The sequence below is a fragment of the Peromyscus eremicus genome, chromosome 23 (assembly GCF_949786415.1).
Source record: "Peromyscus eremicus chromosome 23, PerEre_H2_v1, whole genome shotgun sequence".
NCBI lineage: Eukaryota > Metazoa > Chordata > Mammalia > Rodentia > Cricetidae > Peromyscus > Peromyscus eremicus.
Genome location: NC_081438.1, coordinates 24,805,232 through 24,828,503, shown reverse-complemented (window position 1 = coordinate 24,828,503; position 23,272 = coordinate 24,805,232). Strand labels below are relative to the sequence as shown.

At 49.8% G+C, this 23,272-nt stretch overlaps 1 protein-coding gene across 1 annotated transcript in view; it reads left to right on the top strand.

Moving 5' to 3' along the window:
- The window catches only part of Hip1 (huntingtin interacting protein 1), a 125,443-nt gene extending 102,566 nt beyond the window's left edge, over positions 1-22,877 (top strand). Inside the window, exons 13-31 of the mRNA XM_059249246.1 lie at positions 1,749-1,821; positions 2,981-3,164; positions 4,356-4,444; positions 5,345-5,461; positions 6,255-6,356; positions 6,576-6,719; positions 7,437-7,572; positions 8,667-8,753; positions 9,087-9,194; positions 9,274-9,410; positions 11,637-11,747; positions 13,873-13,931; positions 14,164-14,257; positions 16,032-16,132; positions 16,642-16,747; positions 17,988-18,111; positions 20,194-20,255; positions 20,841-20,949; positions 21,985-22,877. Of these exons, the coding sequence (XP_059105229.1) occupies positions 1,749-1,821; positions 2,981-3,164; positions 4,356-4,444; positions 5,345-5,461; positions 6,255-6,356; positions 6,576-6,719; positions 7,437-7,572; positions 8,667-8,753; positions 9,087-9,194; positions 9,274-9,410; positions 11,637-11,747; positions 13,873-13,931; positions 14,164-14,257; positions 16,032-16,132; positions 16,642-16,747; positions 17,988-18,111; positions 20,194-20,255; positions 20,841-20,949; positions 21,985-22,037 (1,996 nt within the window). The 3' untranslated portion in view covers positions 22,038-22,877. The remainder of the gene's footprint in view (positions 1-1,748; positions 1,822-2,980; positions 3,165-4,355; positions 4,445-5,344; positions 5,462-6,254; positions 6,357-6,575; positions 6,720-7,436; positions 7,573-8,666; positions 8,754-9,086; positions 9,195-9,273; positions 9,411-11,636; positions 11,748-13,872; positions 13,932-14,163; positions 14,258-16,031; positions 16,133-16,641; positions 16,748-17,987; positions 18,112-20,193; positions 20,256-20,840; positions 20,950-21,984) is intronic.
- The last annotated feature ends 395 nt before the right edge of the window (positions 22,878-23,272 follow it).

The window sequence follows — 23,272 nt, the reverse complement described above, 5'->3', positions numbered from 1 at the left end:
AACTCTTTTCTCCACAAGAAGTGCTCTTAACTACTGAGTCATCTCTTTCTCTCTCTGGCACGGCACTTCTTTAAGAAAAAAAGATTTGTTGTATTTGTTTTGTTTGATTATATGTGTGTGTTGTGGGTCCAGGCGGGAGTGGGGGAAGACCGCCAAGATGTACTTGTGGAAGTCCGAGAGCTTCATGGAGTCATCTCTCTCCTTCCAAAGTCAGGTTATTGGCTTGGGAGCACCGGCCTTTACCTACAGAGCCGCCTCACCCACACTGAGAAAGAGTTGGGGGTGTGCTCAGTGGTAGAACACTCACTTAGCATGCCTAAGGCCTGGGCTTCAGTCCCCAACTCTAGAAGGGGCCAGGGCTAGAGAAATGGCTGGGTGCGGAGAGCCCTTGCTACGTCAAGTTCATTTCCCAGCACCCATGTTAAGTGGCTCATAACTGTCTGTAACTCCCGGGGATCCAACCCCCTCTTCGAACTCCAAGAGCACCCCACACACGTCTGCATATACTAACAGGCAGAGGCACACACATAAATCTAAAAGAATTGTTTTATTCTCTTAGCCCCTCTCCAAATATGAACCCCTGTATCCCAGATTGTAACTGTGAGCAGGTCGGTGTCAGGGTAAGAAACCTCATGTTCACGGTACAACCACCCTAAGTATCCTAGCGTTATTGGTTCCAGAGTCACCCCCACAGACACACACGGATACAAAGTTCAGCCACTGTGCTAGACTCCACTATAAGACTGGATACTGTCTGCCTAGATCCTACATCCCTCCCTTTCTGTACCCTTTAAATCACCTCTACGTGACTCATAGCACGATACATTGTAAACACTACCTTGTTTCTTTCTGTGTTTTGTTTTCTTTTTCTTTCTATACACCTTTAAATTTTGTGCTGGGAGGGAACGGCTGCATGAGCACTGTGGCATTAGTGTCTACTTCAGAGGACAGCTTGCAGGAATCAGTTCCCTCCTTCCACCATATGGGACCCAGGGGTTTGACAAAGATTGTCAGGCTTGGTGGCAGGCATCTTCACCCTCTGGGCCAGCTCACCAGCCGCTGTTTTCCTGTAGTGTTTAGGGAATAATGACAAAAACTAAAGTCCATATAAAATACATAAAAATACATAGTCAATCTATATGCAATTTTTTTTCTCGCCAAGTATTTCCTATCCCCAGTCAGTTGAATGCACAGATATAGAACCCACAGATAAGAAAAGTTGACTGTAAAATTTGTTTGTGTTTTTTTTGTTTTTGTTTTTTTTGGTTTTTTGAGACAGGGTTTCTCTGTGTAGTTTTGGAGCCTGTCCTGGAACTCGCTCTGTAGCCCAGGCTGGCCTTGAACTCACAGAGATCCGCCTGGCTCTGCCTCTCGAGTGCTGGGATTAAAGGCGTGCGCCACCATCACCAGGCGACTGTAAAATTTACACTGCAAAGAATAATTATTATCCATAGGGCTAGAGATGTGGCTTCATTTGCAGAGTGCCTGCCTAGCATGAAGAGACACACCCCAGTACCGCATAAACCAGATAGAGTAGCACGTGTCGAATTCTAGCACACCGGGGGAAGGGAGGGGAAGAGGGAGAGAGAATCAGCCTCCACTTGACATCTGGTAACGACAAGAAAAGTTTTTGTTTAAGAGAATGGCCCCAAATGAACACCAGCCCCCCCCTCCTTTTCCAGTCTGTCAGGGTACATGGAGGGGAGGGGTGGAGCGTACTGACTCCAGACCTGCTCGTCTCTTCTCAGGGACCACTTGATTGAACGCCTGTACAGAGAGATCAGCGGGCTGACAGGACAGCTGGACAGCGTGAAGACTGAGGTGCGTGCTAGGATCCGTCCACCCTTGGGCTTCCCCGACACGTGGCACTTGTCATTGGTGTCTCATGATATGATCTGGACCCTGTCCTAAGACGTGACAAAGCCAGTGAATTTGGTCATCTCAAAGTCACAATTAGAATTCATTGGCATGTCATGTGACTTTAGGGTGGCAGTTAAGCTGGGGACCAGTGTCCCTGGGAGCCGTGATTATGGCTTGGCCTCCAGACCATGATGAGAAAGACCAATTTTTCTCATAAGGTCCTTGAGAAAGCTTGATTTAGGAGCTGGGGGCTATATGGCTCAATGATCGATGACTTGTCTAAATCTATCAGTGTGGAGCTTGGTCTGTGATAGAGCACCTGCCCAAAATTCCTCAGTAAGGAGTGGACGATATGCTTCAGCCAGAGAGTGTCTGCTTAAAATTCACCAGTGATGGCCTAGAAGTGTGGTTCCCTTGTAGAGAACTGGGCTAAAGTGCCCCAGGAAGGGGCAGGAAGCATGGCTCCTTGGTGGAGGCCTTGCCATCTCCAATGGCAGTGGGGGAAGGAGTTGAGTGGTAGAGCCCCTGCCTAGAATCCCCCAGTGAGGGGCTGGGGTATGGCTCAGTGGGAGAGCACCTGCCTAGAATCCCCCAGTGAGGGGCTAGGATGTGGCTCAGTGGTAGAGCCCCTGCCTAGAATCCCCAAGTGAGGGGCTGGGATGTGACTCAGTGGTAGAGCACCTGCCTAGAATCCCCCGGTGAGGGGCTGGGGTGTGGCTCAGTGGGAGAGCACCTGCCTAGAATCCCCCAGTGAGGGGCTGGAGTGTGGCTCAGTGGTAGAGCCCCTGCCTAGAATCCCCCAGTGAGGGGATGGGATGTGACTCAGTGGTAGAACATCTGCCTAGAATCCCCCAGTGAGGGGCTGGGGTGTGGCTCTCAGCAGTACAGCTACTGGCCTAACCTGAATAAGACCCTTGGCACCCTACCCAGAGCACCAAAACAAAACCAAAAAAATGTTCTCTGTCTGGTTGGTGGTATCTGTGGGTCAGGAAATTTGAAGATAGAGAGATCAACCATAATGGGTCAATGCCACCAAGAGAAAAGTCATCCCCGTCCTGCCTGGTGCCCTCATGGGGCAGCCTCACAGGAGCAGGCCCCTTACCCCGGGTGCCCCTGACAGAGCCAGCGGGCCATGCTGCAGCTGAAGGGCCGCGTGAGTGAGCTGGAGGCCGAGCTGGCGGAGCAGCAGCACCTCGGGCGGCAGGCGACGGATGACTGCGAGTTCCTGCGCACCGAGCTGGACGAGCTGAAGAGGCAGCGGGAGGACACGGAGAAGGCGCAGCGCAGCCTGACTGAGATAGAAAGTGAGGGGCCGGGGCTGCGGGTGTGGGCGGGAGCGAGGCGGGTCGGTAAGTAAAGCCCGAGGTGCTTGCCCTTGGCCTCAGATGCGGAGATGGGTTTGGTGACCCAGCCGGTCCCGTAGCAACCAAAAACACGGTGATGATGGGAGCGCCTATCCTGGGAGAGGGAACTCCTAAGAGAAGACAGAGACCTAAGGGGGCAAAGCGGACATGAACCTTAAAGCCTGGCTGACGTGGATGCTGTGACTCTTAGCCAGGGTTTCTATTGCTGTGAAGAGACACCATGACCACGGCGACTCAGGGAAAACATTTTTTAACTGGGGGGGGGGGGGGGTGCTGGCTTACAGTTCAGAGGTTCAGTCCGTTGTCATCATGGTGGGACATGGCGGAGTGCAGGCAGACATGGCGCTGGAGCAGAGGTTGAGAGTTAATACACCTTGACTTGCAGGCAACAGGAAGTGGTCTATCTCACTGGGCATAGCTACTGGAGACCTCGAAGCCCACCCCCACAGTGACACACGTCCTCCAACAAGGCCACACCTAATAGTGGAGGCCATTTTCTTTCAAATTAGCACACTGTGTTTGTAGATATCAGTCTGCAAAAGAATTTGAATCAGGGGGATGTTTATTCATAGATGACAAACTTTATGTCCAGTGTAGTACAGGTATTTACTTGTAATTCCAGAACTCTGGAGGATAAGGCAGGAGGATGACCATAACGCTAACTTGGACAGTGTAGCAAGACCTTCTCTCCCAATAAAAACCCCAAATTAATTAATTAGATAACTTCTAGCTGAGTGTGGTGGTAGACACCTGTAGTCCCAGCATTCAGGAGGACCAGAGGTTTAAAGTCATGTTAGCTACATAGCCAGTTTGAGGCCAGCCTGGGCTACATGAGACCATGTCTTTGGAAAAACAGCACTAGGGAGGCAGAAGCAGGAGGATCACTGTAAGTTCAAGGCCAGCCTGGTCTACAAAGCGAGTTCTAGGATAGCCTGAGCTGTTACACGGAGAAACCCTGTCAAAGAAAGAAAGAAAGAAAAAGAAAGAAAGAAAGAAAGAAAGAAAGAAAGAAAGAAAATCAATAAAAATAAATAAGGAATAAAAACATCTTTAGTGCCCCCAGCTTACTGGAGGGAGGATGCGGGGATCCCATCCTGGGCAGAGGCCTCACCTTGGTCTTTCCCAATGCAGGAAAGGCCCAAGCCAACGAACAGCGGTATAGCAAGCTAAAAGAGAAGTATAGCGAGCTGGTTCAGAACCATGCCGACCTGCTGCGGAAGGTAGGAACTCGGACCCCTCCAGTCCTCCCACAAACCCCATATTACAGGAGAAAGAGTGCAGACCTTGGGGTTCCTCCAAGATGCACTTCTATTTATTTATTCCTCCTGTGTGTGTGTGTGTGTGTGTGTGTGTGTGTGTGTGTGTGTGTGTGTGTCTGTGTGGATGTGCATGTGTGGATGTAGTTGCTTGAGGAGGCCAGAAGAGGGCGTCAGATACTCTGAAGCTGAAATCACAGGCACTTGTGAGCCACCCAGCATGGGTGCTGGGAACCAAACCTGGGTCCTTTGAAAGAGCAGTGAGTGCTCTTAAGCACTTACCCATCTCTCCGGCTCTTGCACCCCCGTGTCTTAACCCCAGCTTCCTGAGTTCTGTCTTGTGTGCCAGCCACAGTTCGAGTTACCCCTCCTTTGAGCTGGGCATAGTAGAAGACACCTATAATTCTATCAGAAAGCAGAGGCAAGATCCTGCCCCCCAGAAAATAGTAAGATGTGGTGGCACATGACTTTAAACCCAGCACTCCAGGGCAGCCAGGACTAAATAGTAAGATCCTATCTCATAAAATAAATAAGTAGGGGTGCTATCTCACACTTGCAATCTCCAAACTTAGGAAGCAGAGGCAGGAGGATTGCTGTGAGTCTGAGGCTAGCCTGGGCTGCACAGTGAATTCCAGGCCAGCCTGGAAAAAACACTACACCAGACATCTGTGTATTTTTGTAAATCCCTGACAGTCTACCATCTGAAGGTCGTGACCCGATTCTGGCTTCCTTTGGGGCAGGAAAAATCTTCTCCTGTGTCTGCCTCCTTAATACTCACAGTCTGATTGAAATCACTGGTACTAGAAGGAAGATGTAGGTTGAGCCTGAGAGATGTCAGCTCAAGATGCTCTTCTCCCCTTTCAGAATGCAGAGGTGACCAAACAGGTGTCCGTGGCCAGGCAAGCCCAGGTGGATTTGGAAAGAGAGAAAAAAGAACTAGAAGATTCCTTTGCACGTGTAAGTGACCAGGCCCAGCGGAAGGTGAGCAGGAGAGGCACTTGGGATGTAGGAGGGAGGTGTCTACTGGAAGTGGATTTTTACTAGTGTTTTATGTGTGTGTGTACATATAACAGCATGCGTGTTGAAATCAGAGGACAACTTGTGGGTTTAGGTTCGCATCTCGCACCATATGGGTCTGGGGGATTGAACTCAGATCATCTAGATCAGCAGCAAGCACCTTGAGCCACTCAGTCATCCCCTCGACCCCTGCCAAGGGGCTTTGAGGCAGGCCTGGATCAGAGGACTTCATCCTACACTCCATGAATAGTTTCCTGAGGGCCTTTGGAGGCCACTCAGAACCGCAGATGCTGGGGACTGGACGTGTCGCTCAGTTGGTAGAGTGCTTACCAAGCATGCTTGCCTTGGAGGCCCTGGGTTCCATCCCCAGCACCACATAAACCAGGCATGGTGGTGTACGTCTGTCATCCCAGCACTTAGAAGGTGGAGGCAGGAGGATCAGAAGTCCAGGGTCATCCTTGGGTATATAGCAAGTTCAAGGCCAGCATGGGGTATTTAAATACATAATATATATTTATATATATATATATATATATATATATATATATGTCATGGATTTTATGACTGGTAAACTAATCTTCCAAATTACTATTGGAAAAGAAAAGATGTTGGTGAGGTCTGGGTTGTTACCTTCCAGCCTGCCCATCAACCCAGTGGAGTGCACAGTCTCAGTCAATGGCTTGGGAACTGTATACATGTGTGCATTCCTTGTCATGACTTTCCAGCTCACAGCGTTCCTGTTTTGCCTCCGTTTCAGACTCAAGAGCAACAGGATGTTCTCGAGAACCTGAAGCATGAACTAGCCACCAGCAGACAAGAGCTACAGGTCCTCCACGGGAATCTGGAGACCTCTGCGCAGGTGAGCCATTCCCTGCTCCCCTCGTCTTGGTGCCCGGGTCCCTCCCGAGAGCCCTCCGGCCCCCATTGTAGTCCACACTTATTCTTCGAGGCAGTGATAGGCACGTGGACAGGCTACCACCCCCTGCCCTCTGGAGCCAGGAGGTGGATCTGGAGGCCCAGTGAGGGGACCGTTTAATTTCCTCAGTTTCTCCCTGTTTCCACATGGTGACCTCTGCAGTCAGAAGCGAAGTGGCTGACGCAGATCGCCGAACTGGAGAAGGAAAAGGGCAGCTTGGCCGCTGCCGCTGCTCAGAGAGAGGAGGAGTTCTCAACCCTCCGAGACCAGCTGGAGAGCACCCAGAGCAAACTGGCCAGCACCCAGGCAAGTAACAGACATCCACTGGGACACCGTGGAAGCCAGAGACAGGTGTGCAGTGAAGGGTTCAAGGCCATTGTGGCTGATGGCGAAGGCTTTCTGTGAACATAGTTCCTAAAGCCAAGTGTGTCTTTTTGTATAAGAAGAAGAGTGTGTGGGCCTGGGGCTGTCCCTCAGTGGGCAGAGCGTTTGTCCATCACGCACTGGGCCCTGAGTTCAGTCTCCAGACCACATCAACTGAGTTAGTATGCAGGCTGACATCTGTAATCCCAGCACTCAGGATGTGGAGACCAGAGGATCAGGAGTTCCAGTTACCCTCACCTCCCTAATACCGAGTTTGAGACCAGCTTGAGATACGAGTCCCTGCCTAATAAAATAATGGCTGGAGAGATGGCTCAGAGGCCCAATGCTTGCTGCTCTTCCAGAGGACCCATGCTGGGTTTTAATGATCTCTAGAAATACTCTGATAGACACAGCCCGAGGTGTGCTTTATTAATCCAGGGTTGTCTTAATCAAGATGACAAGTTCGCACTCCTTAGGAAGTCATCTGAGTGCCACCCTGGGAGTGGATCAAAGTCAAGTACTGTTTTCTGTGTGGAGCTGACCAGCTTCGATCTCATTAGCACAAGAGGCCAGGAATCCCAGTGTGGTCCCAGGTGGATGCTGCTTTGGGGTTCATTGTAGTGTACCTGGCCGACTCTCACCTCCCTGACCTTTGTCTAGGAGTCCATGTGCCAGCAGGTAAAGGACCAGAGGAAAATGCTCTTGGCAGGGATCAGGAAGGCTGCCGAGCGTGAGATACAGGAGGCGCTGAGCCAGCTTGAAGAGCCTGCCCTCATCAGCTGCGCGGGGTCCACAGGTAGTCTTCCAGATGCCCACCTGCTGGGCCCAACTGCCTGGTACTTCCTGTTGCGGTTGAATCCAAGGGCCCTCAGCCCAGCTGCATGCTGGGGCCTCTGAGGCATGCCTGCTCTCCCCATCCTAAGTCAGTTAAATCGGAAAATGCGGCATACTGCCTGCGTGGTTGTGACTTCGTAGCCAGGCAGGTGAGGCACACACTGCCTCAGTCAGTGTCCTGGCTGTCACTGTGTCGCCCTGACCGTAGCACATGACAGAAAGGTCCACAGTGAGGAGGAAGAGCAGCTCTCTTTGTGGCTGTAGGAACGTGTGGCGGAGGCTGGTCATAACATGGTGGACCGTGAGCGGAGAGCAAGACAGGAAACAGGCAGGAAGAACCGGTTCTCAAAATCTGCCCACTGTGACCTGCTCCCGCCCAGATAGGCTCCACCTCCTACATTTCCATAGCCTCCCCAAATAGCACCAAAACTGGGAAACCAAGCATTGGAACGTGGACTTATGCTTGGGAAGCAGAGGCAGGAGGATCTTTGTGAGCTCTAGAGCTATTTAGTGAGACCCTGTCTCAATATAATAAATAATAATAATAATAAATAATAATAATATCATGAGCTTTTCAGAGACACTTGAGGTTCAGACCTTACAGTGTGCCATGCCCCTCTAGTGAGCAGTACCCTGAGACAATAGTGAACTGAGAAATAGTTCTGGAGGGCTGGGGACGTGGCTCAGTTGGTAGAGTACTTGCCTAGCATGCACGAAGCCCTGGGTTCTAGTTGTAGTACCATGGATGCTAGGTCTGATGATACATGCCTGTAATCCCAAAACTTTGAGGAAGGAGGCAAGAAGATCAGAAGTTCAAGGTCATCCTTGGTCACATAGTGAGTTCAAGGCCAGCCTGGATTACCGTGAGACCCTGTCTCAAAAGAAAGAAAAGCAAATAGCTTATGTACATCCCATGAGCACAAGCACAGCCAGCAGCCCTCCTATGTAAGAAAAAGCCGATGGGTCAGGGACTCTCAGCGGGTCGTCCCGCCCACCCAGCTGTTCACGTAGAACAAATTGTGAGAACTCGTGTGCTGACTTCCTGTCTCCCCTCAGATCACCTTCTCTCCAAAGTCAAGGCTGTTTCCAGCTGCCTCGATCAACTGGAGAAGGACCGCAGCCAGTATCTGTCCTGCCCAGAAGGTAAAAGGAACAGAGGACGCGGGCTGTCACAGGGGGCAACCAGGCCAGGTGTGAGTGTGGACATATGTCCAACCGGGAGCTGGAGAGATGGCCAGGGGTTAACAGCCTCTTGCAGAGGAGCTAGGTGCATCCTCCAAACCCCCCTCGCCTCAGGCTGCTCACAGCTGCTTGAAACCCCAGTTCCAAGGGATTTGATGCCCTCTTCTGGCTTCCATGGGTATCTGCATTCTTGAGCACATAGCCCCGCACAGACACATACATTAAGTAAAGATGAACCTAAAAAGAAAATGGCACCACCACTGGGCCTGAGACCTGACTTCCTGCGCCCTGCAGATATCAGTGAGCTCCTGCACTCCGTGACCCTGCTTGCCCACTTGACCAGTGACACCATCATTCAGGGGAGTGCCACCAGCCTCCGGGCCCCACCCGAGCCTGCCGACTGTGAGTATCGGAGGGAAAGGGATACCCCTGCGAGCCAGGATGACAGGGGCATTTAAACACCTGTCTCTTCTGTCTCTAGCTCTGACAGAGGCCTGTAGGCAGTATGGCAGGGAAACCCTGGCCTACCTGTCCTCCCTGGAGGAAGAGGAAGCCATGGAGAAAGCTGACGGCACAGCCATGAGGAACTGCCTCAGCAAGATCCAGGCCATTGGCGAGGTATTGTTAGCGATGTGGTTTGCTTTTTGTTGTTGTATGGTTGTCTGAGACAAAGTCTCGTGTAGCCCAGGCTAGCCTCGAACTTTCTGTGTAGCCAAGGATGACCCTGAACTCCTCTCCTCTTGTCTCCGTCTCCTGGGATTACAGGTCTAGACCATGATACCTCATTTATGTGGTGCTGGGAATGGAACCCAGGGCTTCATGTGTGGTAGACAAGCACTCTACTAACTGAGCCACTTCCCCAGCCCCATTTGGTTTTCTGTTTGTCTTTGAGACGGTCTCACATAGACCAGGCTAGCCTAGAACTTGTCATGTATCCAAGAATATCCTGGAATGGCTGATTCTCCTGCATCCACCTCCCATGTACGAGGATTGCAGGCACACACCGCCATGCCTACACAGAAAGTTGTTTTTTAAAAAAAAGATTGTATTTATTTATTTGTGTGTGTGTGTGTGTGTGTGTGCATGTGCACATACATGCCAGTGTGTAGATAACCTGCCAAAAGAGCACATCAAATGTCCTCTATCACTCTGCCTGTTCCTTTGATGCTGGGTCTCAGAGAGCCCTGAGACCTCTGCTAACCTGAAAGCCAGCCGCCTCCAGACATCCTCTGCCTCTGCCCCACTCAGAGCTTGGGACGCGGCCACGTGCCAAATACTAAGCTCTTTATGCTGGTGCTGGGAATCTGAACCCCAGAACTCATGATTGTGCAGCAAGCCCTCCTACCCACTGAACCATCTCTCCTATGTATCCACCTGGACTCCAGAAAGAGCTGGGGCTGAGAATCACTGACATCCTTGTATTTAGAGACAGGATCTCGCTGTGTAGCCCAGGCTGCTCACAGATTTACAGGCCTACTGCCTCAGCCTCTCACAGGCTGGGATTGCAGGCTGGTACCAACACACACACAGCAAGTCCGTCCAGAAGGACTTTCTAGCTGGATTTAACTCACTGGCCTGCTGACACTGTCAAAGAAGGGGATAAATAGTACAGTTGATGCCCGTGACTACGGAGTTAGGGCCTATATTAGTCTAGTGACTATGGAGTTAGGGCCTGTATTAGCCTAGTGACTACGGAGTTAGGGCCTGTATTAGTCTAGTGACTACGGAGTTAGGGCCTGTATTAGTCTAGTTTCTTGTTGCTGTTACAAACACCTGGAAAAGCAGCTGAAGGAAAGGTTTGCTTTAGCTCACAGTTTGAGGCTTTGGAGGAGCGGGCATAGTGACAGAGCACAAGGCAGCTACCCACATCACATCCACCATCAGGAAGCAGAGGGAGATGGATGCTGGTGCTCAGCTCGGTGTCTCCTTTTTATTCATTCCAAACCCCAAGCCCATAGATTGGTCCCACTCACATTCAAGTGGGTCTTCCCACCTGAGTTAACCCAATCTAGAAACTCCCTCACAGACATGCTGAGAGGTCGTTTCCATGGCGATTCCAAGTCCCATCAAGTTGACAATCAAGGTTAACCATCCTAGGGCCACAATAACTGTAGCTGAATGGCTCTGTAGGGTTGGTCACTGGTGGCCTCCCAGTTGAATATGGTCATGAAATGTGCAGAGAAGGGAGGAACATGGGGTTCCATGTTGTTTGATTTTATCTTTGGCTCTTTATTCTTTGGGGGACCGGCCATTCAACTCCCAAATAAATATACAGAAACTTATTCTCACTTATAAATGCCTGGTCTTAGCTTGGCTTGTCTCTAGACAGCTTTTCTTAACTTAATTATTCCCGTCTACCTTTGGCCTCTGGGCTTCTTTCTTTCTTACTCCATTGCTGGTTGTGTAGCTGGGTGGCTGGCCCCTTGAGTCCTTCTCTCCTTCATCTTTTCTTGCTCCTTGGTCTTCTCTTCCCAGATTTCTCCTCCTATTTATTCTCTCTGCCTGCCAGCACTGCATATCCTTTCTCCTGCCTGGCTATTGGCCATTCACCTCTTTATTAGACCAATCAGGTATTTTAGACAGGCAAAGTAACACAACTTCACAGCATTAAACAAATGCAACACATCTTTGCATCATTAAACAAATGTTCCACAGCATAAAAGGATGTAACACATCTTTAACTAAAATTCTACAACAGTTCCAACGTTCACATTATGGAAAGTTCCAGGTGGAGTCTGTGACGGACCCTGCCTCCCATGTCTTATAGAAGGTTCCCATGATAGGGCCAAGAGAAAGCAAAGAGAAGACCACGTGTCTTTTTAACCTCTGTGATACTGCTCACAGGACCTGCTGCCCAGGGGCCTGGACATCAAACAGGAAGAGCTGGGTGACCTTGTGGATAAGGAGATGGCTGCCACTTCAGCTGCCATTGAAGCTGCCACCGCCCGGATAGAGGTGAGAGGATTGTGTAGGATTTCCCACGGCAACATTTCTGTCAGTTCCCTCAGGCAGTGCTGTGCCTCGGGGAATGTCTTAGTCAAAACTGCCAAGTGTGATGGTGCAAACCTGTGAACTCAGCCCTTGGGAGGTGGAGGCAGGAGGTTCATGAATTCAAGGTCATCTTCAGCTAGGTAGTAAGTTTGAAGCCAGCCTGGGCTGTGTGAGATATTGTCTCACAAAGAAAAAGGAGAGAAAGAGAAAAGAACACAAAACCAAAGACCAAGGTCGCTGCCTCAATGAGGGGATGAAAACGGGGTCCTTACAAAGAAAGATGAGTTTCCGCCAAGGTAGGATATTTTGCTGTCAGGCCATCTGGGGTTCAGTTTTCAGGCTGCCTGATAATTACATGACTTATGTGAGTTACGTCACCTAGCTGAGACTTAGATCCTTTTTTTTTTTTAAGATTTATTTATTTATTGTGTATACAGTATTCTGCCTGCATGTATGCCTGCAGGCCAGAAGAGGGCACCAGATCTCAATACAGGTGGTTGTGAGCCACCATGTGGGTGCTGGGAATTGAACTCAAGTCCTCTGGAAGAGCAGTCAGTGCTCTTTAACTGCTGAGCTATCTCTCCAGCCCTAGATCCTGTTTCTGTAGGACGGCCATTGATTTAGCTTCATTTCTGTTGCTGTTACAAAGCATCTTAACAAAAAGCAGCTTAGGGGAGAAGGGTCTATTTTTGCTTACGGTTTGAGAGTACCGAGAAGTCACCATGGCAGAAGCTGGAAGCAGCTCATCACATCCCATCCACAGTCAAGAGCAGAGGGCATTAATGCATACATGTTCTCTTGCTTGCTTGTGCTCAACTTGATCTTTCCACTCTTCCTCCCCACCCCAGGGCACAGGGGGAGGAAGAGTTTGAAACAGGGTTTCTCTATGTAGTCCTGGCTGTCCTGGAACTCACAGAAATCCGCCTGCCTCTCCCTCCTGAGTCGTGGGATTAAAGGCATGCCCCACCATTGCCCAGTGATTTCTCTACTCTTAATGAAGTTCAGGATCCCCTGTCTAGGGAATGGTGTTGCCTACAGTGGGCTAAGTCTTCCCACATCTGTTAATTTATATAGACATCCCTCCCGCAGACATGCCCATGAGCCAACCCAATGTAGACAGTCTCTCATTGAGACTCTCTTGCTGAGTGAGTCTAGGTTGTCAAGTTGACTGTTAGAGCTAGCCATCACTGTCATAATAATAAAATGTCAGAGGTCGCCTGGTAGGTGTTAAAGAACTCCTCAGAAGAAGCTGAATGGGTCCTGTTGGAAAGGTCTCACATGGCTTCTTTGGTGGAAAACTCACTCCCTACTGTGGTGTGAGCACCTGCCTTGTGGATCTGGTAGCAGCTGACCCTGGTGGTCAGGTACCACAGCTCTTGGTGTTTCATGCACATCAGCCCGAGTGTCAAAGTTGAGACTCTACTGATTAGAGCAGTCAGCTCCAGCTGTCTACTATCCGATAGATGAGAGGTCTGGGATTTTTCTGTCTCACAAGGACAGAGATGAAACTATCTAGATTCAGCCTTCTATGCTACCACACCTGGTTGGATCCAGAGTTTATCAAGGTAGTGGTGGTTAATCAGGTTCATGATACATTTAGGAACCATGCTTCTTGGGGTGGGGATGTAGCTTGCCCTGAATCCCCCAATGAGGGGCTGGGAGTGTGGCTCAGTGGTAGAGTACCTGCCTAGAATCCCCCAGTGAGGAGCTGGGGTGTGGCTCAGTAGGAGAGCACCTGCCTAGAATCCCCCAGTGAGGGGTTGGGGGTGTGGCTCAGTGGTAGAGCACCTGCCTAGAATCCCCCAGTGAGGGGCTGGGGTGTGACTCAGTGATAGAGCACCTGCCTAGAATCCCCCAGTGAGGGGCTGGGGTGTGGCTCAGTGGGAGAGCACCTGCCTAGAATCCTCCAATGAGGGGCTGAGGTCCTGGTTTATCAAACAACATGCAGGAAGCCTGGGCTTAATTCCCAGTAATACACGCGCACGCGCACACACACACACACACACACACACACACACACACACACACACACGCAGGCACAGAGAGAGAGAGAGAGAGAAAAGAAACCACCCGTGCTTCTTTTTAACAGGAAATACTCAGTAAATCCCGAGCAGGAGACACAGGAGTCAAGTTGGAGGTGAACGAAAGGTCAGTGCGGGCCTTGGGGTCGCAGTAGGTAAGCACGGCCCTTGAGAGCAAGGCCCAGAGTGAAGTGTCACTCACCAGCTTTCCTCCAAGGCTTTCCCTTAGGCTCCTCCAGCAATCCCAGCACCTTTCCAGCCCCTTATTGCTACTCAAGGTTTTCCTGGTTTAGGAATGAGAAAGTAAGCTGTCCGCTTTCTTCTTACTGTCCCTGTCCCCAACCCTTTCTTTTTCCTAGGATCCTTGGTTCCTGTACCAGCCTGATGCAAGCCATCAAGGTCCTCGTGGTGGCCTCCAAGGACCTCCAGAAGGAGATCGTGGAAAGTGGCAGGGTAAGCAGAGCTCTGGTGTCGGCTCCTCCTCCTTCCCTGTGTGCTGGAATCTGCTTTGCTGTGGCCTCCAACTGGACTCCCTCACGGGCAGAGCTGCCATTCTTGGGGAAATTTCCCAGACACTATGGGAAGTTGAGGGTTCCTAGTAGCTGTCTCTAGGGGGCAATCAGCTAGTTCCTTCTAGCCTCAGGTTCCTGAGGCCACACAGACCTGCTGTGGAAACCCCGCTGCCACCTCGAATCTAGGTCTTCAGGGACAACTGGGGACTTTGGGGAACTGGGCAGATCCCAGGAACAAGCCTGGTACTGTTATCCCTCAGACATGGGAGACAGGTCTCTATAGATTCCCAGACCTGCAGATACTTAACTCTTTTAATAATCCAAATGCTCATAAGGCTGAGGCAGGAGGCTCTCAAGTTTGACCTCAGCATGGGCTACATAACTGGGTCTTCTCTCAAAACTCCCTTTGTGAGTCAAGGATATAACTTGATTGGTCAGGTCCCTGCTTGACATCTATAAAATCATGGATTCCATCCCAAATGCTTCTTAAAACCACACATGGTTTATTCCCAGTATTGGGAGGCAGAGGCAAGCAGATCTCTGTGAGTTCAAGGCCAGCCTGGTCCATACATAGAGACCCTGTCTCAAATAAAAAATGTTATGGACTGGAAAGATGGCTGAGCACTTCCTGGTCTTCTGAGGGGTCTGAGTTCGGTTCCCAGCATCCACATCAGGTGGTTCACAACTGCCTGTAGCTCCTGCTCCAGGGCATCAGATGCCTCTGGCATCACTGGGCACCTGCATTTTCTTAATACAAACACAATTAAAAGTTAAAAATAAATCTCTCTTAAAAGCTGGGGATTTACTTTAATTCATTACCTCTAAGACCTTAGGGATGTTATTTTGCCTTATTGCATCTTAGTTTTCTTATACCTAAAGTGAGAATAAAGGCACTTAGCACTTGGTAGGCATTCTATAAAATTAGCCATTAATAGCTGGGTAGTGGGCCAACAAGATGGCTCAGCAGGTAAAGGAGCTTGCCACCATGCCTAACAACATGAGTTCAAGCTCCAGATCATACATGGGAGAAAGACAGAGCCAATGCCTACAGGCTTTCTTCTGACCAAGCTTTCCACATCACCTTGGTATGGACATGTCCCACCCACATGCACACGCAAAATACATAAGTAAATGTAATTTAAAAGAAAAAAACCTGGGGAGCTGGAGAGATGGCTCAGCGGTTAAGAGCACTGGCTGCTCTTCCAGAGGTCCTGAGTTCAATTCCCAGCAACCACATGGTGGCTCACAACCATCTATAATGGGATCTGATGCCCTCTGCTGTCATGCAAACATATATGCAAATAGAACACTCATATGCATAAAATATATAAATAAATAAATCCTTGAAAAAAAGAAAAATAACCTGGGTATGGTGGTACATGCCTATAATCCTAGCACTTGGCAGTTGAAGCAGGAGGACCAAGACCTGGAGGGTAGCTTAGGCCATATAGTAAAGCCTGTCTAAAAATAACCCGGGCTGGAGAGGTGGCCTGTTAGTTAACCTGTTGCCCTTGCAAAGGACCAAGATTCAATTCCCAGCACCCAACATGGCAGCTCACAATCATCTGTAACCCCAGATCCCAGGGATTTGACCCCCTCTTCTGACTTCTGCATACATGTGCATGTGCATGCAGACAAAAACCCTCATGCGTGAAATCTGCTTAAAGATTAAAACGAAAACAGCTAACCAAGCTGTTCTGTTTTTGCTTCCATAGGGTACTGCATCCCCTAAGGAATTTTATGCCAAGAACTCTCGGTGGACAGAAGGGCTTATATCTGCCTCCAAAGCTGTTGGTTGGGGAGCTACCGTCATGGTGTAGGTGTCTGGCTCCAAGGCTTCCCACATCCCCTTCCTCATTCCATTGATCCACCCCAGACAGATAGGGTCTCAAAAAAAAAAAAAAAATTATTTTTTTTATAAATAAGGTAAATTATACCTGAGGAAAGATATCTGAGGTGGTTCTCTGGCTTCCACATGCGCTCTCTCTCTCTCTCTCTCTCTCTCTCTCTCTCTCTCTCTCTCTCTCTCTCTCTCTTTCTCTCTCTCTCTCTCTCTCTCTCTCACACACACACACACACACACACACACGCACACACGCACACAAACGCACACACCCCTATGCATACATACACAAATAAATACAAAAAGTAGTGACGGGTACTGGAAGTTTGAAAGGGACCCGGGGTCTCCCAGGACAGCACAGGCGTAGGGCAAGCAGGCTGCCTTTCCTGCCTGGCCAGGGACTTAGGGGTTGGCTGGAGGTGGGATTGTGATGGTTTCTGTTCTCTGCAACCTCCTCCTTCATGTCTCTCCTGGGTCCTCAGGGATGCTGCTGACCTTGTGGTCCAAGGCAAGGGGAAGTTCGAGGAACTGATGGTGTGTTCGCACGAGATCGCTGCTAGCACAGCCCAGCTTGTGGCTGCGTCCAAGGTAGGACCAGCTGGTGCTGGAGACTCCAGCACACTGTGAGGCTGGCTGGGTCAGAGAGGCTCAGAAGAAAAACTTTAAACAGGGGCCGGCGAGATGGCACAGTTAGGAAAAGGCACTTGCCGCTAAAGCTGATGATGTGAGTTCGATCCCTGGGACCTCCATGGTGGAATGAGAGAAATGACTCTCACAAGTTGATCTCTGACTTCCATATGCACACCATGGCATGCTCACCTACACATAAATACTACATAAATAAAAATAAAAACAAGTAAAATGGGCTGAGGAAGCTGGGCAGTCATGGCTCACACTTTTAATCCCAGTACTCAGGGGGCAGAAACAGGCTGATCTCTGTGAGTTCAAGGCCAGCCTGATCTACAGAGCAAGTTCTAGGACAGGCTCCAGGGCTACAGAGAAACCATATCTTGAAAAACCAAAAAGGAAAAAAAAAAGGGTGGCAGGTAGTTTATTAGCAAAGCACTTGCCCCAGATTTACTGGTAAGAGGCAAGGGCCATAGCTCAATGGTAGAGCACCTTCCTAGAATCCCCTAGTGAGGGGGTGGGGTGTGGTTCAGTGATAGAGCACCTGCCTAGAATCCCCCAGTGAGGGGCTGGGGGTGTGGCTCAGTGGTAGAGCACCTGCCTAGAATCCCCCAGTGAGGGCCTGAGGTGTGGGTTATTGGTAAAATGCATGACCCTGGGTTTCATTCCTAGTATCCAAAATCAAAACAGTATCTGTTCACTGGGTATAGTATCTAGGCACACACCTTTGATCCCTGTACTCAGGAAGCAAAGGCAGGTGGACTTCTTGAGTTTGAAGCCATGGCCTTTAAAGTCCGTGTAACCAATGTGTGCCCCTCCTTTGTCTCTGAACTTGAACCACTGGCCCATTTAACCCTCATGCAAAGCTGTTGACCAAGGTCTCCTCACCAGGGAAACTGAACTTCAGTGGTGAATGGTCTTTATTCCTCCCTTTCTTAGGGTCCCAGGTTTTCCCGCACCCGGAAGAGTTCATGCAGATAACTGTCCAAGCTAGAGTGTAGTGTAGATAACCCAACCTATATGCCGGGGGTGACTTTCTATTCTCGACATGTCAGGGGCTGGTCCCACAGGAAACAAATGATTTTGAGAGGTTGACTGGTAACAACGGTCGGTATTTGCTGGGCACCTCCAGGCCAGCTGTTTGGTCCCGTCCTCGATGCTTCTGATGTCGCCTGAACGAAAATGTCCTTTGTCCCGGCAGGTGAAAGCTAACAAGGGCAGCCTCAATCTGACGCAGCTGCAGCAGGCCTCTCGGGGAGTGAACCAGGCCACAGCCGCTGTGGTGGCCTCAACCATTTCCGGCAAATCTCAAATTGAGGAGACAGGTAGCCTTTCAGCCATTGTGAATCTCTTTCCCCATGATCTCAATTTAGTTCTTCTTCTTCTTCTTCTTCTTCTTCTTCTTCTTCTTCTTCTTCTTCTTCTTCTTCTTCTTCTTCTTCTTCTTCTTCTTCCTTTTTATGTGTGGTGTTGGCATATGCATACAAGTGTTTACTAATGTGTGTGGGGCCAGAGTTTGGGTCTCTTCCATTGTTGATTCTCCCCCATAACATTCTCTCTGTCTCTGTCTCTCTCTCTCTGAGATAGGATCTCACTGTGTAGTCCTGGCCTTAAACTCATAGAGATCCACCTCCATCTGCCTCTGAGTGCATGGATTAAAGGCATGCACCACCTCACCCAGCTCTTCCTGGACACACTCTAAGGAAGGACGTAGATGGCTAGGAGTGTAACTCAGTCACTAGAATGCTTCCCTGGCATGTGTGAAGCCAGACTTGGTCTTTTTACATCCATGCTAATCTCCTAAAGCAGAACATCACATAAGCATGATTTGTTGGTTTGATTCTTTGTTTTGTTTTGTTTTTTCGAGACAAGGTTTCTCTGTGTAGCTTTGCACCTTTCCTGGAACTCACAGAGATCCACCTGCCTCTGCCTCCTAAGTGCTGGGATTAAAGGCATGCACCACCACTGCCCAGCTTGATTTGTTGGTTTTTTTGTTTTGGGGGGGGGGGGATTTTTGTTTGTTTGTTTGTTTGTTTTGTTTTGTTTTGTTTTGAGACAGGGTCTCAATATATAGTCCTGGCTGTCATATAACTCACTCTAGACCAGACCAGGATGGCTTTGAACTCACAGAGATCTTCCTGCTTCTATCTCCCTAGTGTTCAGATGAAATGCATGAGCCACCACCACCTTGCTAGAAGGGCAGGCTATTAAGTAGATTTTTGCCTGCTGCTACTTCCCTGAGGTCAGAGAAAAATCACTAGAAGTCTAGTTATCCCTAGAGAATCAGACCCTGGTTACCCATGAATTAGTTAATTTTCTCATTATTGTGGGCAGACCAAAGACCCTGATTAAAAGCAGCCTTTGAGAGAGAGAGAGAGAGAGAGAGAGAGAGAGAAGGTAAGGATTTGGGCTGGTAGATGGCCTAGAGGTGACTGCTGCCAGGTCTGATGACCTGAGTTCAATGCCCGGGACCCACATGGTGGAGGAAGAGAACTGACTCTCTGTGGCTTCCACTCTCGCAGCATGGCACACGCATGTGTGCGCACACACTAATAAATGTGTAAAAAAGTAAGCATTAAAATTAAAGAAGGTAGTGTTTATTTTGGTTCCCAGTTTGAGGGTACAGTCCACGGTGGTGGGAAGGCAGGGCAGCAGGAGCGTGGGGCGGCTGGTCACGTGGCATCCACAGTCAGGAAGCAGAGGCAGGTGAATGCTGGTGCCCAGCTCTCTTTTTTTGGTTGTCTGTCTGTCACTCTTGAGATGAGGTCTCACTGTGTACCTCTGGCTGTCCTGGAACTCACAGAGATCCTCCTGCCTCAGCCTCCCGAGTGCTGGGATTAAAGGCGACCACACCTAGTTTCCACTTTCTCCGTTTAATTCACTCCAGAACCCCACACATGGATTACTGCTGCCCACATCTAGGGTAGGTTTTCCCACTTCAATTAACCTAGTCTAGAAACTCCCCCACAAACACACCCCAGGGTCTATGTGTCCATGGTGATTCTCCATCCCATCCAGGGACTGGTGATGTCCCACTGGGAAAGAGAGCTTGTCACCAAGGCTGACAACCTAGTTCTCCTGGACCCACATGGTCAATGCACCCTCACACACATGAACATACATGCCGTGCTCCTGTATACACGCTAACAAACACACAAAGAAAGGCGTACATCTGGGGACCTACCAGCCAGGCCCAACCTTCTAAACATTCCACAGTCTCCCCAAAACAGCACCAACAGCTAGGGAAAAGTGCTCCCAACATGAGCCTGTGAGGACAGTTCAGCTTGGAACCATTATGGTGGCCGTGGGCAGGCCAAGCAGTGCAGTGGAGAATTGCCATCGTCCTCGTGGTCACGTGACAGCTGGGGACATTATTTGACTGGCTCTTCCTGTATCCGTCCTTGCAGACAGTATGGACTTCTCAAGCATGACACTGACCCAGATCAAGCGCCAGGAGATGGATTCTCAGGTAAGAAAGCCACGGCCACGTCCAAGGTCGGGCTGGCTCCATTCCCTGCACGTCGACCCCAAGTATCATTTCCCCAGGGAGAAGCCAGAGAGAAAGAGAGTAACTTAGGGGAAATGAAGTTAGGTAATGGCATGCATACAATAATCCTGGCACTTGAGGGGCTGAGGCAAGAGGGTTGTCATGGGTTTGAGGCCAGTGTGGGCTACATAGCAAGATTGTTGAAAAACAAACAAATAACAACAACAAAAACTAGAGGTGGCCCAGCAGTTAAGAGCATTTGCTCACAACAACCTATGACTCCAGTTCTAGGCGGTCCAACACCTTCTGGCCTCTGTGGGCATCTGCACTCAATTGCAAATGCCGGCCCCCCCCCCCCCCCCCGCCATGTGTATACAAAATTAAAAATGGAAAAAAAAAAAAAAGGAGAGAAGGCTAAACATTGTGTTATATACCTGCAGTCCTGGCCCTAGGGAGGTGACGGAAAAAGGGTTCAAGGCCAGTCTGTGGGTCCCTGTCTTGGGGCTGCGTTTTAACTTTTAACTAAGTTAAACCAAGGCCAGACCCTCTCACACCCTTTTCCCACAGGTTAGGGTGCTAGAGCTGGAAAATGACCTGCAGAAGGAGCGTCAAAAACTAGGAGAGCTTCGGAAGAAACACTACGAGCTGGCTGGAGTTGCCGAGGGCTGGGAGGAAGGTGAGCGCGCCTCGGGTACGCGCCTTGGGTACTTACTGCGGATGCCGCAGAAGGGATGGGCTTTCAGAACAGGTCCCTAACAGAACGGGTCCCTCTGGCCTGTCACTTCCTCTTCTTCCTCCCCCTTTTCATTAATTCATGTCATAACCTTTCAGCCTAAAGATAGGCAAATCGTAGAGAATTAAAAAGCTTCTGTTACAGCCCTTCCGAGCTCCAGCAGTAACCTGGGTGGCGCACAGTTGGAAACCTAACACTTGGAAAACAGAGGCAAGAAGACTGGGAATTTCGGCTACATAGCCAAAAGCAAACAAACAAAAAAACCTGACTATTATAAAAACCTCCACATTCGCCAGTGGACTTGTGTCCTAGTCACTACAGTGCCCTCTCTAGTTACTAGCCTTGTTATTATCTTGTTTTTAAAGAGTTATTTTTATTTTCTAGGTATAGAGACAGTTGTGAGCTGCCATGTGGGTTCTGGGGTTCGAAGTTGGGTCCTCTGGAAGAAGAGCCAGTGCCCTTAACACTGAACCACCACCACCACCACCACCCTGGGTGGGAACACACACACACACACACACACACACACACACACACACACACACACCTTTGCTAGCAAAACTGCAGTAGATGAATAGTGGTCAGTGGAGAGCTGGCAGGCAAGGCACACTAATTCTGAGGTTCTGACTCCACGATGTGGAGCCAGGAAGATGGTTTGGTAGGTAAAAATGCAAAGCTTCATGACCTGGGTTCACTTCCTGGAACCCACAGTAGAATAGAACCAATTCCCGGAAAATCTGTTCTCTGATTTCCACACTCTGAATCTGGCATGTGTGCACCTGCACTCATATACATCACACATGCGCACACGCACATGCACATGCACACACACGCAATAATACATTTTTTAAAGGATTCTTTAAAGTATGGCAGTCGTGAGCTCGAGTCTCACATGGCGACAGTCTCTCATGAAGAGTTCATGTGTGCGTGAGGTTCCGTGTGAAATGTTGTTTTTTTTTTTTTTGTCTTTGTTTTTAGGGACAGAAGCTTCGCCTCCTACTGTTCAAGAAGCAATACCGGAGAAAGAGTAGAGCCCAGCCAGCGCCCCACACGTCAGAATGTAAATCCTTGTTATCCTTCTGTTTGTGACGCTCCCCATCATGGCACACCGGGTCCTTGCGGACCTCTCCATTCACAAACGCTGAAGCCCATCCGTCGTGTGTCCTCAGGACACCACCTCTGTCTGAATGCATGATGAGTTCTCCCCTTATGTCCCTGACGTTCAGGCAGGCCAGCGTTGGCCATGAGCAAGCTCAGGTCCACAGAAAAACAGCGACATGGCCAACCTGTCTTGCCTAATATCCACCTCCTCGCCAGTCATGTCCTTAGAGAGGCTTCTTGTCATTGGGAGCTTGGAGAGGGGACATCTGACACCTGTTCTTCCCCCCTCCCCGCCTCCTCAGTCTTTTGCATTTTGTCTTTTGCGCAAACTTGTGAGCATCTGAACTCCACTGGATTCCAAACCAGACTTCCATTTGAATCCACAGTCAATGGCCCCCCTTCACACTACACTTTTGGCAGTCTGATGGATCCCCTCCTGCTTATTATTAGGTGGTCGTTTGGGTCTTTTGGTTTTATATTCTGAAAGTTTCACATAGCCAACTTTCCCAAAAAGGGTTCCCCTCCCCACTCCCACCCTGAGCTCTGAGCCTTCTGAGAGGAGGTCCCCACACACACCATGGTGCGGCTCAGGCTACGCCTTGGTGCTCCAGATCAGCTCTTCCGTCAGCCAAGGCCACTCCCCAGGGTGACAGCTCTCCTCTGAAGCCTAAAGCAGAGCTAGTGCCTTTACTTTCTGACCCTGGGTGCCATCCCAAGGCCTCTGTCCACCTGCACAAGCCAGGGAGCACCAGTTTCAAAAAAAAAAAAAATGGTGCCAGGGACCCAGCTGTTCTGGGGACATTTTTCTTAGGAGCTCATGTGAGCAGGTTCACCACCCCATCACATGCTGAAATGGAGCTGGTGTGAACAGCAACACTACATCCCCAGAGCGAACTTCCTGTGCCATGTCATGTGGGCCACCTTCCGTCAAACCCAGGCAAGGTCCTAAGAGGGACAAATACAAAGGAGCTGGAAGTGGTTCCTTTTCCAGCTGCCTGCTTCTGCATCCTCCTGAACCGGAAAAAGATGGTTCCGTGTGCTACTTACTCAACAGTCCCACTTGCTCCCATCGGGAAGAGAACTCGGCTCAGGGTGGGACTCTTCATATTTATTACTAACAGTCTTCCTGCGACACCTGCCCCAGAGATGCTTGGAGCAATCAGGA